General features: G+C 39.1%; 2 protein-coding genes across 2 annotated transcripts; both read right to left on the reverse strand.

Annotated features, from left to right (window-relative positions):
- Positions 1–5,150: 5,150 nt before the first annotated feature.
- Positions 5,151–7,377, reverse strand: LOC123317941. The gene is made up of 2 exons (XM_044904578.1): positions 6,894–7,377; positions 5,151–5,908 (listed from the first exon to the last, which is right to left on the reverse strand). Exons 1-2 carry the CDS (start codon positions 7,227–7,229, stop codon positions 5,372–5,374), a joined length of 873 nt encoding a protein of 290 aa, XP_044760513.1. The 5' UTR covers positions 7,230–7,377; the 3' UTR covers positions 5,151–5,371.
- Positions 7,378–10,738: 3,361 nt separating this feature from the next.
- LOC123317846 lies at positions 10,739–11,787 on the reverse strand. Its single transcript, XM_044904459.1, has 3 exons — positions 11,579–11,787; positions 10,855–11,268; positions 10,739–10,800 (listed from the first exon to the last, which is right to left on the reverse strand). The coding sequence occupies exons 1-3, from the start codon at positions 11,607–11,609 to the stop codon at positions 10,739–10,741; spliced, it is 507 nt and encodes a 168-aa protein (XP_044760394.1). The 5' UTR covers positions 11,610–11,787.
- Between the last annotated feature and the right edge of the window lie 1,717 nt (positions 11,788–13,504).

A 13,504-nucleotide genomic window follows, 5' to 3' on the forward strand; every position in this document is an offset into this window, starting at 1 on the left:
CTCACGAACCACTCTGTCGAGGATGTTGCGGTAGGTCATGTTGTAACGTTTACGTTTCACTCCCTCTTTTGGCCTACCGAGATTTTCAGCGAGGAAGTCAATTAGTCTGTCACCCTCGTAGGAGGCCTCAAACTCTGCCATAAGTTCAAGCTCGCCCTCGGTCCATGGTTGGCGGTGACTTCTTGATTCGACCTCAGCACTGAGGGATCGATTGTATTCATCAGGATGGGCTTGGCTGAGGTGTAGTCTCATGTAGGCATAACTACGATAATCCTGCAAACATATCGGACATCGTTCTTCTGGCATCCCCTCCACAGGGGGGCCTCGGCAGAATCTTCGCTGATGGTCGCGAAGATTGGTCCGCGTAGCGTAAAGTCGCATCCACACTATGCCGAACGACATCTTTCGACCTAAATGGGGCGACACTTTCGGTTCGCCATGTTCGATTCGACAGGGCGTCCAGATTGGTTTTGCAGTGTGGACGTCCCGAATGAAGAACGGTTCGACTCAGTTGTGTTCGAGCATTGAAGGTGTGCAGAAGTTCGATTTTGAAAAATAATATGGATGATGACGCTGTCTTAGCTGCAGCTGCTGCAATAATAATCGGAGGTGTAGCTTGTCAGCGACTCCCACGACCTCGGAGATTTTGGGTGAGACCCAGTATCAAGAAAGGCCGACAGAGATATGGGGCCAGCGAGTTCATGAAGGACCTACTCCTAGATGAAGTCGATGAACTTAACTTGGAATACAGAAACGACGTGGGATTTACAAACTTTTTTCGGATGAAGAGGACCGATTTCGATATACTGCTGAGAATGATTGGACCAAAAATAGCAAAACAAAATACAAGCTTCAGAGAAGCCATTCCAGCAAGTGAACGTCTCGCTGTCACCCTGCGCTTCCTTGCAACTGGTGATTCGTATCATTCTTTAATGTACCTAATGAAGATTTCGAAGCAGGCTATTTCTAGTTTTGTGCCAGAAGTATGTGACGCCATTGTTGAGGCTCTTCAAGGGTATATAAAGGTAGGAAAATTCAAGGATAACTGAAGAATATATAATAATACATTCGATTAACATAAACATAAACATAATTTATATTGCCTCGAGATGTCGGCGAGTAAAGAAGTCGATGTGAATCTCTCTGTGCCAGTTATCCCTCAATGTGGATGCTGCAAGAGATCTATCGCAAAGAATAGTGCAAAGTGTCTTATCTGCCTAAAGTCTTTTCATCCCGGTTGCGGATCTAAAATGAAAAAGTGCTGCAATGCGGAAATATCCGGTCTAGTTCCTTCTGATAAAATCAGTGTCAGTTCATCACCTATTTGCGAGACCGCAGTGAAAGACATAAGTGGCGAATCCAAACAGCATGATCTTCTCCTCAGAATTATTTTTGAGCTGGAGTCGAAAAATAACATCCTTATGGAAAATAATTCTCTCCTAAGGTTCAAAATTCAATCCCTTGAATATCAAATTATAAACAAGGAGCAAGAAATAGACAAACTGAAAAAAAATCTTATCGGCGCGTCTGATAACGATAAGCAACATACTTCGGATAATGTGGGTGTGAGGAATTCCGGGAATTTCCCTCTGACCAGTCTGACCGGTTCTTATGCAGCGGCAACTGCAACGGATGCTCCTCGGCCATCTACCTTGATCAGTGACGGGTCTGTCGCGGGATCTTCAACTGCCGCTCCTTTAACAAAGAAGTCCAAGCCCTTGAAAAAGTTCACCCTGAAGGAAGTAAATCGGGCGATCGAATCAGCGCAATTGGTGACTAATGTAAATGAAGCCGATGAATCTACAGCGGACAGTAACCCATGGAATGTCGTTGGGAATAAAAGGAAACAAAAACGCAAACCTAGAAAAGCACTTGTTATTGGAACAAATTCGGGCGCTGAAGGCGTGGAAGGTCTAGAAAAGTTCAGGGCTCTCCACGTTTCGAATCTCAGGCCCGATACAACTATAGAAAATCTGCAGAATTTTCTCAGGGACAAGTTTTCCACTGTCATATGTGAGAAACTTACATCCCGATACCCAGATTCTTACGCGTCATTTAAAGTACTGATTCCTAGTTCAGAATATGACAAAGCACTTGATGGTTCCAACTGGCCTAATAAGGTCAGCGTGCATCATTTTTTTCACAGAAGAAAATTGAATCAGGAACGAATAAATTAATTCCTACTGCTAATCCTAAAGGTCTGAGAATCATGCAGCTGAACACTCAGTGCATTTTGAACAAACTAGACATTTTAGAGCTGTTATTGCTGGACACAAATATTGATGTGTTGAGTGTGTCAGAACATTGGTGTGGTGCGGCCAGTATTGACTCCGCGGTGATACCGGGGTATGTGCGAGCTGATTCTTTTTGTCGCGTAGTCAGAGAACACGGCGGATCCGTATTATATGTGCGGAATGACTTGAGGTTGAGAAAATTGAAGGTTTCTAGATTCTCCGAGGAAATGCATGTGGAGATCTGTGGTGCTGTAATTTCAGTTGAAGGCTCTCGCTTGGGCATTATTAGTGTGTATCGACCCTGTGATGGAAACATCGAACTGTTCTTCTCTGGATTGTTTAATGCATTGCAGTCATGTATCGATACTGTTGATTTTATTCTCCTGTGTGGAGATTTTAACATAGATTTCCTCAAAACTGAATGTAAAAATTCAAAAATGTTGGATGACCTTCTAGATTGCTTCAAGCTGAAGGTTACGTCGAGGTATGCCACTAGGGAGTTCACTAACATCAATGGCCATACTAGTATCTCAAAAGTAGATTATATCATTACAAATGTAGATCCACGGGATTATAAAGTTGTTGTTTTTGAACCATATATTAGTGACCATAAAAGCATTTTAGTAGAATTGAATTTCCGACCAGAACAAGGGAAAACATTCGGAACACATTCATTCAGAAATTTGAGCCAAGTTAATGTTAATAATCTTATAGCTTCATTGTCTGGGCACTGTTTTGATGAAGTTTATTCTCACAATGACGTTGACATGTGTTTTGAATCTTTCTTGGGTGTTCTGCAGCATTTTCTTGAGCGGTACTGTCCTATGAATAAATTGGCTCCGGATCGATCGGTGGGGAGGTGGAGGACGCCTGAGATTGTTCAAAGTAAATATAATCTGTCTAATCTCCATTGGCTTCATAAGAATCTAGGTACACCAGTCACTTTTCAAAACTATAAAGTTGCCAAACATCAGCATAGGCAATTGATAAAGGCCTCTAAGTTGAAGTTTTATAGTTCGATAATCGATCGCTATGAAAATAGAAATAAAACAGTGTGGAACATTGTAAATGGCTTGACTGGTAGGACAAATAGCCAAAACGACATATGTATTGACTTTAGTGGTGTTATGTGCGATGAACCAAATCAGCTGACTGAAATCTTTGCGGAACACTTTTCCTCTATCACAAATTCTAAATTGAGATCTTGTTATGGCGCTAATCTATCACAATCCTGTACTTTAGCAGCAATGGTTGATAAAAATTTCTTTTTCTATCCTGTAATAAAAGCAGAAGTTGAGGAAACCATCAGATCCCTAAAAAATAAAAAAAGCGTTGGTGTCGATTCTGTATCCACAAAAATACTGAAGGCAATGAATCAGGTAATAAGTGAGCATTTAGCGCATCTTATCAATATTTCTATAACATCGGCTAAGTTTCCAGAAATCCTTAAAAAATCCATAGTCATCCCCATATTCAAAAGAGGCGATCCAGAGGAAATAATGAATTACCGCCCGATATCAATACTCAGCGTATTTTCCAAGGTATTCGAGAAAATTGTATTGAACAGAATGATGTGTTATCTCAATAAATTCAATCTCATAGATTCTGCACAGCACGGATTCAGAAGTGGTCATTCGACACAGTCTGCAGCAGTCAATTTTTTCGAATCAGTATATGAATGCTTAGATAAGAGCTTATTTGTGGCAGGTCTATTTTTTGACCTTTCTTCGGCTTTCGATTCACTCTCTTTCGAATTCATTCTTGAAAAGTGCTACAATTTGGGTTTCAGGGGTGTATTTCTGGATTGGTTGCGCAGTTTTCTCGATGGGAGGACTATGGCGGTAAAAATAGGCGAAAATTTTTCTGGACCCCGTCACATTAGCCTTGGAATTCCGCAGGGTTCTGTGTTGGGACCACTTCTGTTTTTGCTTTTTATAAATGACTTGCCCGAGTACTTAGCCTGCTTATTGCTAACTATATTTGCCGATGATACTTCCGTGGTTCTTTCTGCCAACAGTTTCGAAGAACTTCTGAGACTATGTGAACGTGTTGTTCGTGAATTTGTGAACTGGTGTCGCTCAAACCGCCTAATGGTTAATGTAGAAAAAACGGTATGCATTAACTTTTGTTTGAAGAATAATGAATTAACAACCTTTAGAATAAATTGCGGGGATAACTCAATATTGACATCTGAGACAACTAAGTTTCTTGGTCTCTATGTAGATAAAAATTTGAGGTGGACGGCCCACATCGACGTACTATGTAAGAAACTGAACAGTTCTTTCTTTGCGATCAACAGAATCAAAAATGTTTTGCCTTTGGACTGTCTTTTGAATGTATATTATAGCCTTGTATATAGCCACTTATCTTATAACATCTTGCTATGGGGAAGTTGCTCTGATATTTCCAGAGTGTTCATAGCACAAAAGCGTATTATTCGTTCCATATTCCACCTCCATCCACTGAACTCTTGTAGGCCAGTTTTTGTTGAGAACAAAATTTTGACGTTGCCCTGTATATATATTTTTAAATGTTTGCTCTATGCTAAAGAAAATGAAAATAAATGGTTAAAATTGTCAGATCATCATAAGTATGAGACGAGGAACTCTAAGACGTTTTCATTTCCGAAGCATAGAACACACAGATTTGAATGCAGTCCTTCATATACAAGCATGAAATTGTACAATCATCTACCAGCCTCTGTGAAAAAGTTAAATTCTAAACTGTTCAAGAATGTAATTAAGAACCTTCTTGTAAAAAAAGGTTTTTACTCTGTAGATGAATATTTGTACGACTCCTTAGTTTCTTAAGTTTTTAGCCTGACATGTCCTATACACTGTGTATCTAGTGTCTTAATGGATCAAATAAATTTATTATTATTATTATTAAAGTATATTCAAAAAAACAGAACGCATTTATGCAAAATCATAATTTACAATGTAGAGATCAAAAATCACAGAAAAAAATCACAAAATCGAAAAAAAAATGACGTTGACTCATAAAATCTGGAGAAAACTCAAATGTAATCAACGTTTGTTGTTGAGTATATTTGTTTTGTTTTCTGCCTCTGTTGAAAGCGCTCATGGGAGAGAGAATCAGATGAGTAATCAGCACCAACAGATGCAGCGGATTCCGCTTCAGAATGTACACTGGAGGCCATTGAGGTTGACAGGGACCATCCCGGGGGCTGCACCGTTGGAGTAGCCAGCTTGCATCTGATGATTCATGGATAAAGGCATAGACATATTAGAAGTAGGGTATTGGGGCAAATGGTCGTAAACACCTCTGATGGGGGTATTGTGCTGGTCGTAATATCCCATTTCTGCATCAAACAGAATTTTATTAATTTCATTTTGGACAATGAACTTAGTTCTAGGTGAAGAAAGTCTCCGTATTTTAATTGCGATCTGTTCGCCATATAAAGAGAATTCATCAGTGTTGTCCGCTCTTTTATTTTGAATAGATCTCATGAGGTTGAGGGCTTCATCTATTATAGGTGCGCTGGGAGATCTGATATCCGACAGTTTCCGTTTTGCAGATTTGCTGCTAGCTGCTTTGGGAGATTGAAACTCTTTGGACGGTGATGGTTGTTCCTCTCCTAATCCTTCGGGCTGCATTTGCTCTCCATTTTCACCGCCTTCGTCTTGACTGTTTTGTACAAAGTGAACTGAATTCTGAAAAATAATTATTCGGTTATTTTTCAGATGCCTCAAAGTAAAGAAGAGTGGGAATCAATTGCCAAACAGTTCGAAGAAAAGTGGAACTTTCCCAATTGCGTCGGAGCTATCGACGGTAAACATATAGCGTTGAAAGCTCCTATTCGTTCAGGCTCAGATTTTTTCAACTACAAAGGTTATTTCAGCATCGTTCTTCTCGCTGTGGTGGATGCTAACTATAATTTCATTTACGTGAATGTGGGGTGCCAAGGAAGAATCTCAGATGGAGGTGTATTCAACAATACATTTTTCAAGAAAGCACTTGAAGAAAATTCACTCCATTTCCCTCCTCCACGGGCATTGCCAGGGAGATCCTCCACGACTCCTTTTGTGATAGTTGCGGACGATGCATTCCCTCTCTCTCCAAATATTATGAAAGCCTACTCTGGATCGCATGATAAAGGATCAAAGAAGAGGATATTTGGCTATCGATTGAGCAGGGCTCGAAGAGTATCAGAAAACGCATTCGGAGCCATAACCAACAGTTTTCGTGTATTTCGATTTCCCATGGAATTGGAACCTGACACTGCTACGAAAGTGACGATGGCTGCCGTTTGCCTTCATAATTACTTACGAAAAAGCTCTTCAAGAACAGTCTATAATCCAATCGGAATGTTTGACAGTGAATCGATAGACGACGGGGAAATTATTCCTGGTTTTTGGAGGCATGATGCGCCGTCTTCGCAACTACGCGACTTTGCAGGAATTCCCAGAAGGAGTACCGCTGTCGCTCAAGCTATCAGAGACGAGTTCGCAGAATATTTTATTTCGCCCATTGGCAAACTGAATTTCCAAAACAACAAGTGAATAGTACCATATTGTTGAAATAAACTTGACTTATGTACCAACTAATAAATAAAGCAATGAGTTCAGTCGACTACCCTATGTTTTATTAACATAATAAGACAAAAATCAAAACTGAAAATTCAAATCAAAGACTTACATCTACATTATCCACTGTCCTTCGTGGCTTATTCTTGTCAGCCAAAAACATTATCGGTTGATAAGCAAACCACCTGCTCACGTATGGTTCCTCGGCACCACTGCCAGTTCTTTTACTTTCCAGTTCTTTTTTTCTTTCCCTCAAAAATTGGCTCTGTAAATTTTTCATTTTTTTTTCCACCTCCTGTTTCTCGATGCCAAATGACACCGCAATTTCAGTCAATGAATCGTGTCTCCTATTTTTATTTTTATAATATATATGGGTACTATCCCATAATTGTGGACGAACACGATACATTTCGATGAAATTAAGTGTTTGTTCATCAGTCCACTCCATTACACCGGTAAAACGTCACAACGAACAAATGAAGAACAAGAGATCACCCTTCAAAGACCGTCTTCGTCACGTTGTCGACTGATCTGAATCTCATCCAACACGTCCACACTATGAATTTCAACTTCATTCGGTTCGACTTCCTTTGAGTGGGACCGTGCTGATTCGGGTTGGAAGCGACATGATTCGATTCGACTTTTGGACGATTCGATTCGATTCGACTCACGTCCAGACTCGTTCGACTTTTCCGCTCGACACAGGTCGAATGATGTCGTTCGGCATAGTGTGGACGCGACTTAAGACTTTCCGCATACGCATGTGATCGGCATGATGGTGTCGGTCGCAGTTAGGTGAAAAAAAAAATTCCTCACCTCAACTATTAAAACAAAAAGAAACAACAACAATCACGACCAACAAAAACGTGTCCACAACACAGATTCTCTTGTAGGTACTAAATTAGGAACATATGATCGTCCACGCACCAACTTCCTGCTCAATCCATTTCAATATGTACAGTGAAGCTCTCCGTAGTTTGCGTGTTTGCCGCCAGGAATTTCAGAGAATGCAAAAAGTGGGTTCAATATTGATAACAGAACTAATGAAAAAGGTGTTGTAGACAGGGGACGACGAATGAGGACTGAAAAAAAAATTGTCTGAACAACAGGCAATATTCCAGGAAGGTCAAGAAAAGTGTTAGAAAATGGTTTAAATATACCTAGATATGCGTCAATGACCTCAGACTCGAATCTGAACTGAGTCAGGAAAATGATGGTAAAAAAAAGTCCCCTCGGAGCAAAATTCTTTTAAGTCCCAATCTGATAAAATCCTTTTAAGTCCAAACCGGAACTGGTACCTCTCAAAAATGGGCAGAAATTCCAAAAGGTCAAGAAAAAAATCATCAGGAAAAAGTTGGAATACACCTATACATACGTCACTGACCTCCGACTCGTTTGATGTTGAAAATTGTTTCCAAGTCCCATCTACGTGAAATTTTTCGTCTCAAGTCCCTCTGGTCGAAATTTTGTCAAAGTCCCAACTGGAACTGGCACCTCCACCATCTTGCAACTTCGTCGAAATTGTCCCTGAATTTGAAATTTGGTCTTAAGCCCGTTTGCAACAGCCGAGAATTCTCTGGCGAATTCTCTACAAATTTCTCGCAAGAAAACGACAGAGATTATTTAGTACGCAACTCAACAGAGAATTCTACCGAAAGTGCGTATGTAACGGTACAGAATTCACGGCGCATGAAATCTCGAGTAAATTTTCTAGAGAATTCTCGGCTGTTGCAAACGGGCTTTAAGCCCGTTTACCCGCTCGTATTTACATGTCCTATATTAAGTGAGTGAATTCTACCACCGCCGTTTACCCGCTCCTATTTACATGTCCTATATGCGTTTAAACGGCGGTAGTAGAATTCACTCACCTAATATAGGACATGTAAATACGAGCGGGTAAACGGTGGTATTAGAAATCACTCACTTTATATTAAGTGAGTGACGGCGGTAGTAGAAATCACTCACTTTATATTAAGTGAGTGATTTCTACTACCGCCGTTTACCCGCTCGTATTTACATGTAAATACGAGCGGGTAAACGGCGGTAGTAGAAATCACCCACTTTATATTAAGTGAGTGATTTCTACTACCGCCGTTTACCCGCTCGTATTTACATGTCCTATATTAGGTGAGTGAATTCTACTACCGCCGTTTACCCGCTCGTATTTACAAAGCTAAGATCAGACATACAGAGGACTTGGTTTGTTATCTTTAACATTTTCACAACTGGTGAATAGTAATTGAAATCTACTGTTGGGGGCATATCGAAGAAGGTATTCAGTCTAGTGGTGCGGGGAGGAATTCTTACATGCATTAGATTTCTCAGGTGTGGTGTTCTGTAGTGATGGTTAAAAATCTTATAACACGTCTTCACTGTGTCGTGAAGTCGTCTGGTCTCCAGTGATGGTATCCCAAACTCCCTTCTAAGTCGGGCTGATCTCACCGTATTATAATCCGGATACGTCTTATATTTTTTATAATATAAAAACCTCAAAAATTTGTTTTGGACCTTTTCTAGTGTTGACTTGTACAATATAGGTGAAGGGTGCCACACAGTCGAGCAATATTCAAGTTTCGGTCTGACCACCGTACTATAAATCTGAATCACAGTGTCCAGATTTCTAAAATTCCTGCAATGTCTCATGACAAAACCCAAACTGCGGTAAGCTTTTGCCGATATGGTCTCGATGTGACTCTTGAATGAGAGAGTGTTATTATACTCTATGCCCAAATCTTTGACTTTATTTACTCTTTTTAGTTCTTCTCCATCCATGTTGTATCGGTGCTGTAACATTTCCTTTCTTCTGGTGCAGGATAATACGACACATTTCGACTTATTGAAGGGTAATCCATTTTTGACACTCCATTGGTAGACGCGGTCAATATCAGATTGAAGATTCAGGCAATCTTGTGCACTATCAATTCTCCGATAGATCTTGAAGTCGTCTGCAAACATTAAACATCCGGAGTAACTCAAATCTTGTGGCAAGTCGTTAATAAATATGAGAAACAACAGTGGTCCCAGGTTTGATCCTTGTGGCACGCCAGAATTCGCGTAAAATTTTTCAGACGAAACACCTCCGTACTTTACTCTGAATGTTCTATCTTTCAGGTAAGATGCAAAAAACTCAAGGGTGCATGCGTCTGCACCATATTTGCTCATTTTGTCTAATAGGTAGTCGTGATTCACATTATCGAAAGCCTTTCTGAAATCAGTATACACTATATCTGCTTGTGCGTTTTCCATGATCTCCGTGATATCATGACAAAATTGCAACATATTGGTGGTGGTAGATTTACCCGGTGTGAATCCATGCTGTTCCTGGCATATACTGCTTCTCACCATTGCCGAGAGTTTTGCATATATTATTTGCTCAAATAGTTTAGCCACTGCGCAAAGAACCGAGATGGGCCTATAATTTTGAATTTCTGAGACCTTGCCTGATTTATGTACAGGTGTCACCACCACTTCCTTCCACAACACCGGAAATGTTTTCGTTTGCATTGACAAATTGAATATGAAAATCAGTGGCTCCTTCAGCTACTCAGCACAGCCCTTTATGACATATGGAGGAATTCCATCAATTCCCGCTGATTTTTTTGGTTTTAACCCTTTTATCGCGTTGTAGAAATCCACCACTGTAACCTCCGACAATGAAAATTTGGGCTCATGAGTCTTAGGTTCGTAATCAGCTTTTTCTTTTTTAAACACTGATTCAAAATATTTTCCAAAATTATGTGCCGCTTCGGATTCTGGAATCATTTGCTCACCCAATTCAAACTGTGATATTGAGCTACAGTTTCGATTTTCATTTTTAGTAAAATTCCAGAATGCCTTGTTGTCCCTTTTCATTCCGTTCTCAATATTGTTTATGTAATCTGCGTAACTAGACTTTATCAGTTTTCTGAGATTACGTCTCTCATCCCTGTACAGTTGTAAATGATTGATTGATAAATGTTACAATTTATTCAGCAGTTTTTTCCTTTTCATGGATTCAAATATGTCCTTGTTAAACCATACTGGAAATTTCGATTTTGTTTTACAAGAATATGGAACGACAGTATTTATCACACCATACATCTGTCCGTAAAAAAACTCCAATGCATCGTTAACATTATTATGATGGAACAGTGGCGTCCAATCTATTTGTCTTATACCAACAGCCAACTCGTAAAAATTACATCTACGAAAATCATAATACCACCTTTCATTTTCCGAGTTTCTATCAACTTTATCAGCTATAGAGTTGAATGTTATGTTGAAAATAAGAGAAGGGTGATGTTTGTCTTCTGATATCAGCGGAAATTCAGATCCAGTTAAGGAAATTCTGTGAGACTCATCTCCAGGAACCAAGATAAGATCCAACTTTCGCCCGTTTGAATTAGAAATTCGATTACATTGTTCGAGTGCAAGTATATTAATGCGATCTAAAACGTTCTTGTGCTTCTCATCTAGACTGTCATATGCTGTCAGATCGTCCGGAAAATCTGGCAAATTAAAATCTCCAACGATGATGACATTACTATACTCCTCAAAAAAAACCTCTACATAATCAAAAAATTCTGTATAGATCTCAAGAGGTGAGCCCGGTGGAAAATAAACAATGACAAACGATATATTCTCCTTTCTTATCCTGACTTTTACATTTATTAATTCATAACTTCCACACCTGCGATCAACACCTAATACCTTATATGTTTTATTTATTGCTACCATCACCCCGCCTCCCTTGACTTTGTTGGTCAGTTGCAAATTTCTATCTTTTCTATAAATTTGGTATTTATGCAAGTTAATTACCTCTGAGTCTAGAATACCCTCGTAAAGCCATGTCTCCGTTCCAGTTATAATATCAAAAGTCTCCTCTTCGATATTCAATTTTATCTCATTCAGCTTTGTCCTCAAACCTCTGAAATTTTGGTAATAGCACTTCAAACCATTTATCTGCATAATTTTTGTAATCCTTAAAAAATAGTATATTCAATGAACAATATTCAAAAAATCAACAACACAAAAAAAAAGAGAAAATACAGAAAAAATACAAGTAGGTACATCCATGAGACCGCTCTTATACTCAATCAATATTTCGGTACTATTTCTATACCATATCACTCCGGATCCTTGTCTTCTGTCCCTTGATAGTCGCAAATACCTCACCATTGAAACTCCAAACATTTTTCGAAGAGTACTTCTTGACAGCCTTCCTCATAATATCCAAATTATACTTAGTCAAATCTTCCTTGATCACGACGCCACTGGATTTTAGAAGTTTTCTCTTCTCCATGATTTTCTGCTTATCTCTATAATTACAGAATCTGACCAGTATTGCGCGTGGTTTTTTGTTATCGATATCATCGTCTTGCGATGTTTGTTGTCCGCTTTTTTGTCGACCCACACGGAAACATGATTCAGTATTTGTTGTTAAATTAATTCTCACCTTCAACGTCTTATTGAACAAATTTGGACTAATTCCTCTGCATTCTCTCCTTCGCATTCTTCAATACCAAAAATACGAATGCAGTTCTTTCTCCGGTTTTGATCTAACGATTCCATTCTGTTTTTGAGTAGTTCGTTTTGTTGTTGCAGAAAGGTTATTTTCTTTTCATAATGTTCGAGTTTCTCCTGCTGTTTAGCTATTACTTCATCTAATCTCTCGTTTAGGTGCTCAGATACATATTTCACCAATGATTCCATGAAACTCTGGTCTTGTAAAATTGACTGCATAGCTTCTTTCATGACCTTTTGGATCTCCTTCTGTGTTGAGGTCATTTTTCCTAATTGCGAATCAGGTAATGTAGGTTTATAATATGGATATATACCAATAATGAGGATGGTATGAAATCTTTCTTGTTATTTAGCGGAGCTCACGAAAACACGTCTATTCGCTTCGACTAAACATATGCAAAAAAAAAATTAAGTGAGTGATTTCTACTACCGCCGTTTACCCGCTCGTATTTACATGTCCTATATGCGTGTAAACGGCGGTAGTAGAATTCACTCACTTAATATAGGACATACATCTATGTACGTGGGGCTTCTATGAGGCGCCGTTTGGGCCAAAAGTGTTTCAACGAATTATTTATTTTTTTAGTCCAAATATACATATATCCTCACCCAGAATAGTAAATATCACCTACATTGACAAATATATCAACTAGAATAATTTATATATTTCGAAACATACTTTTGACCCAAACGGCGTGAAATCCAAATATATTATAATTTGAACTATTTTATGTCGCCAGGAGATGGCGCAGCCTATGCGAGTTTCAAGAAAATAGATCATTCGGCAACCCTGTCAGACGAGGTCAGTAGTAAGGAAAGTGGCTTATAGATAGCACTAGCAGCGGTACTGTTATCGTTATGCAGATAGCTAATAGCTCTTCTACAACACAGATTACATCTGTGCATCTGTGTTCTACAAAGAGTAACAGTTGGGGTGCACCCCATCACCGTTGTGATGAAAGCACTTATTTAAAACGCCGAAAGCGTAGCGTACTGGAAACGGGAGGTTTCCCTTTCTAGTAGACTATTTTGGAATTTCGAAACGAGTACTTTACTATTTCAATTTCCGTAAAGCAAGCTCAAATACAAAACAAATTCAAAATTCATGTTTTTTGTGATGTTAACAATAATTTTGGCGGGGTAATCATTATTTTTCAGGATGCATCTTATTTTATTCAAGTTAGTTGTTTGAAATTCATCTGATGACAACAACAAACTTGA

Source organism: Coccinella septempunctata, chromosome 7 (assembly GCF_907165205.1).
Source record: "Coccinella septempunctata chromosome 7, icCocSept1.1, whole genome shotgun sequence".
NCBI lineage: Eukaryota > Metazoa > Arthropoda > Insecta > Coleoptera > Coccinellidae > Coccinella > Coccinella septempunctata.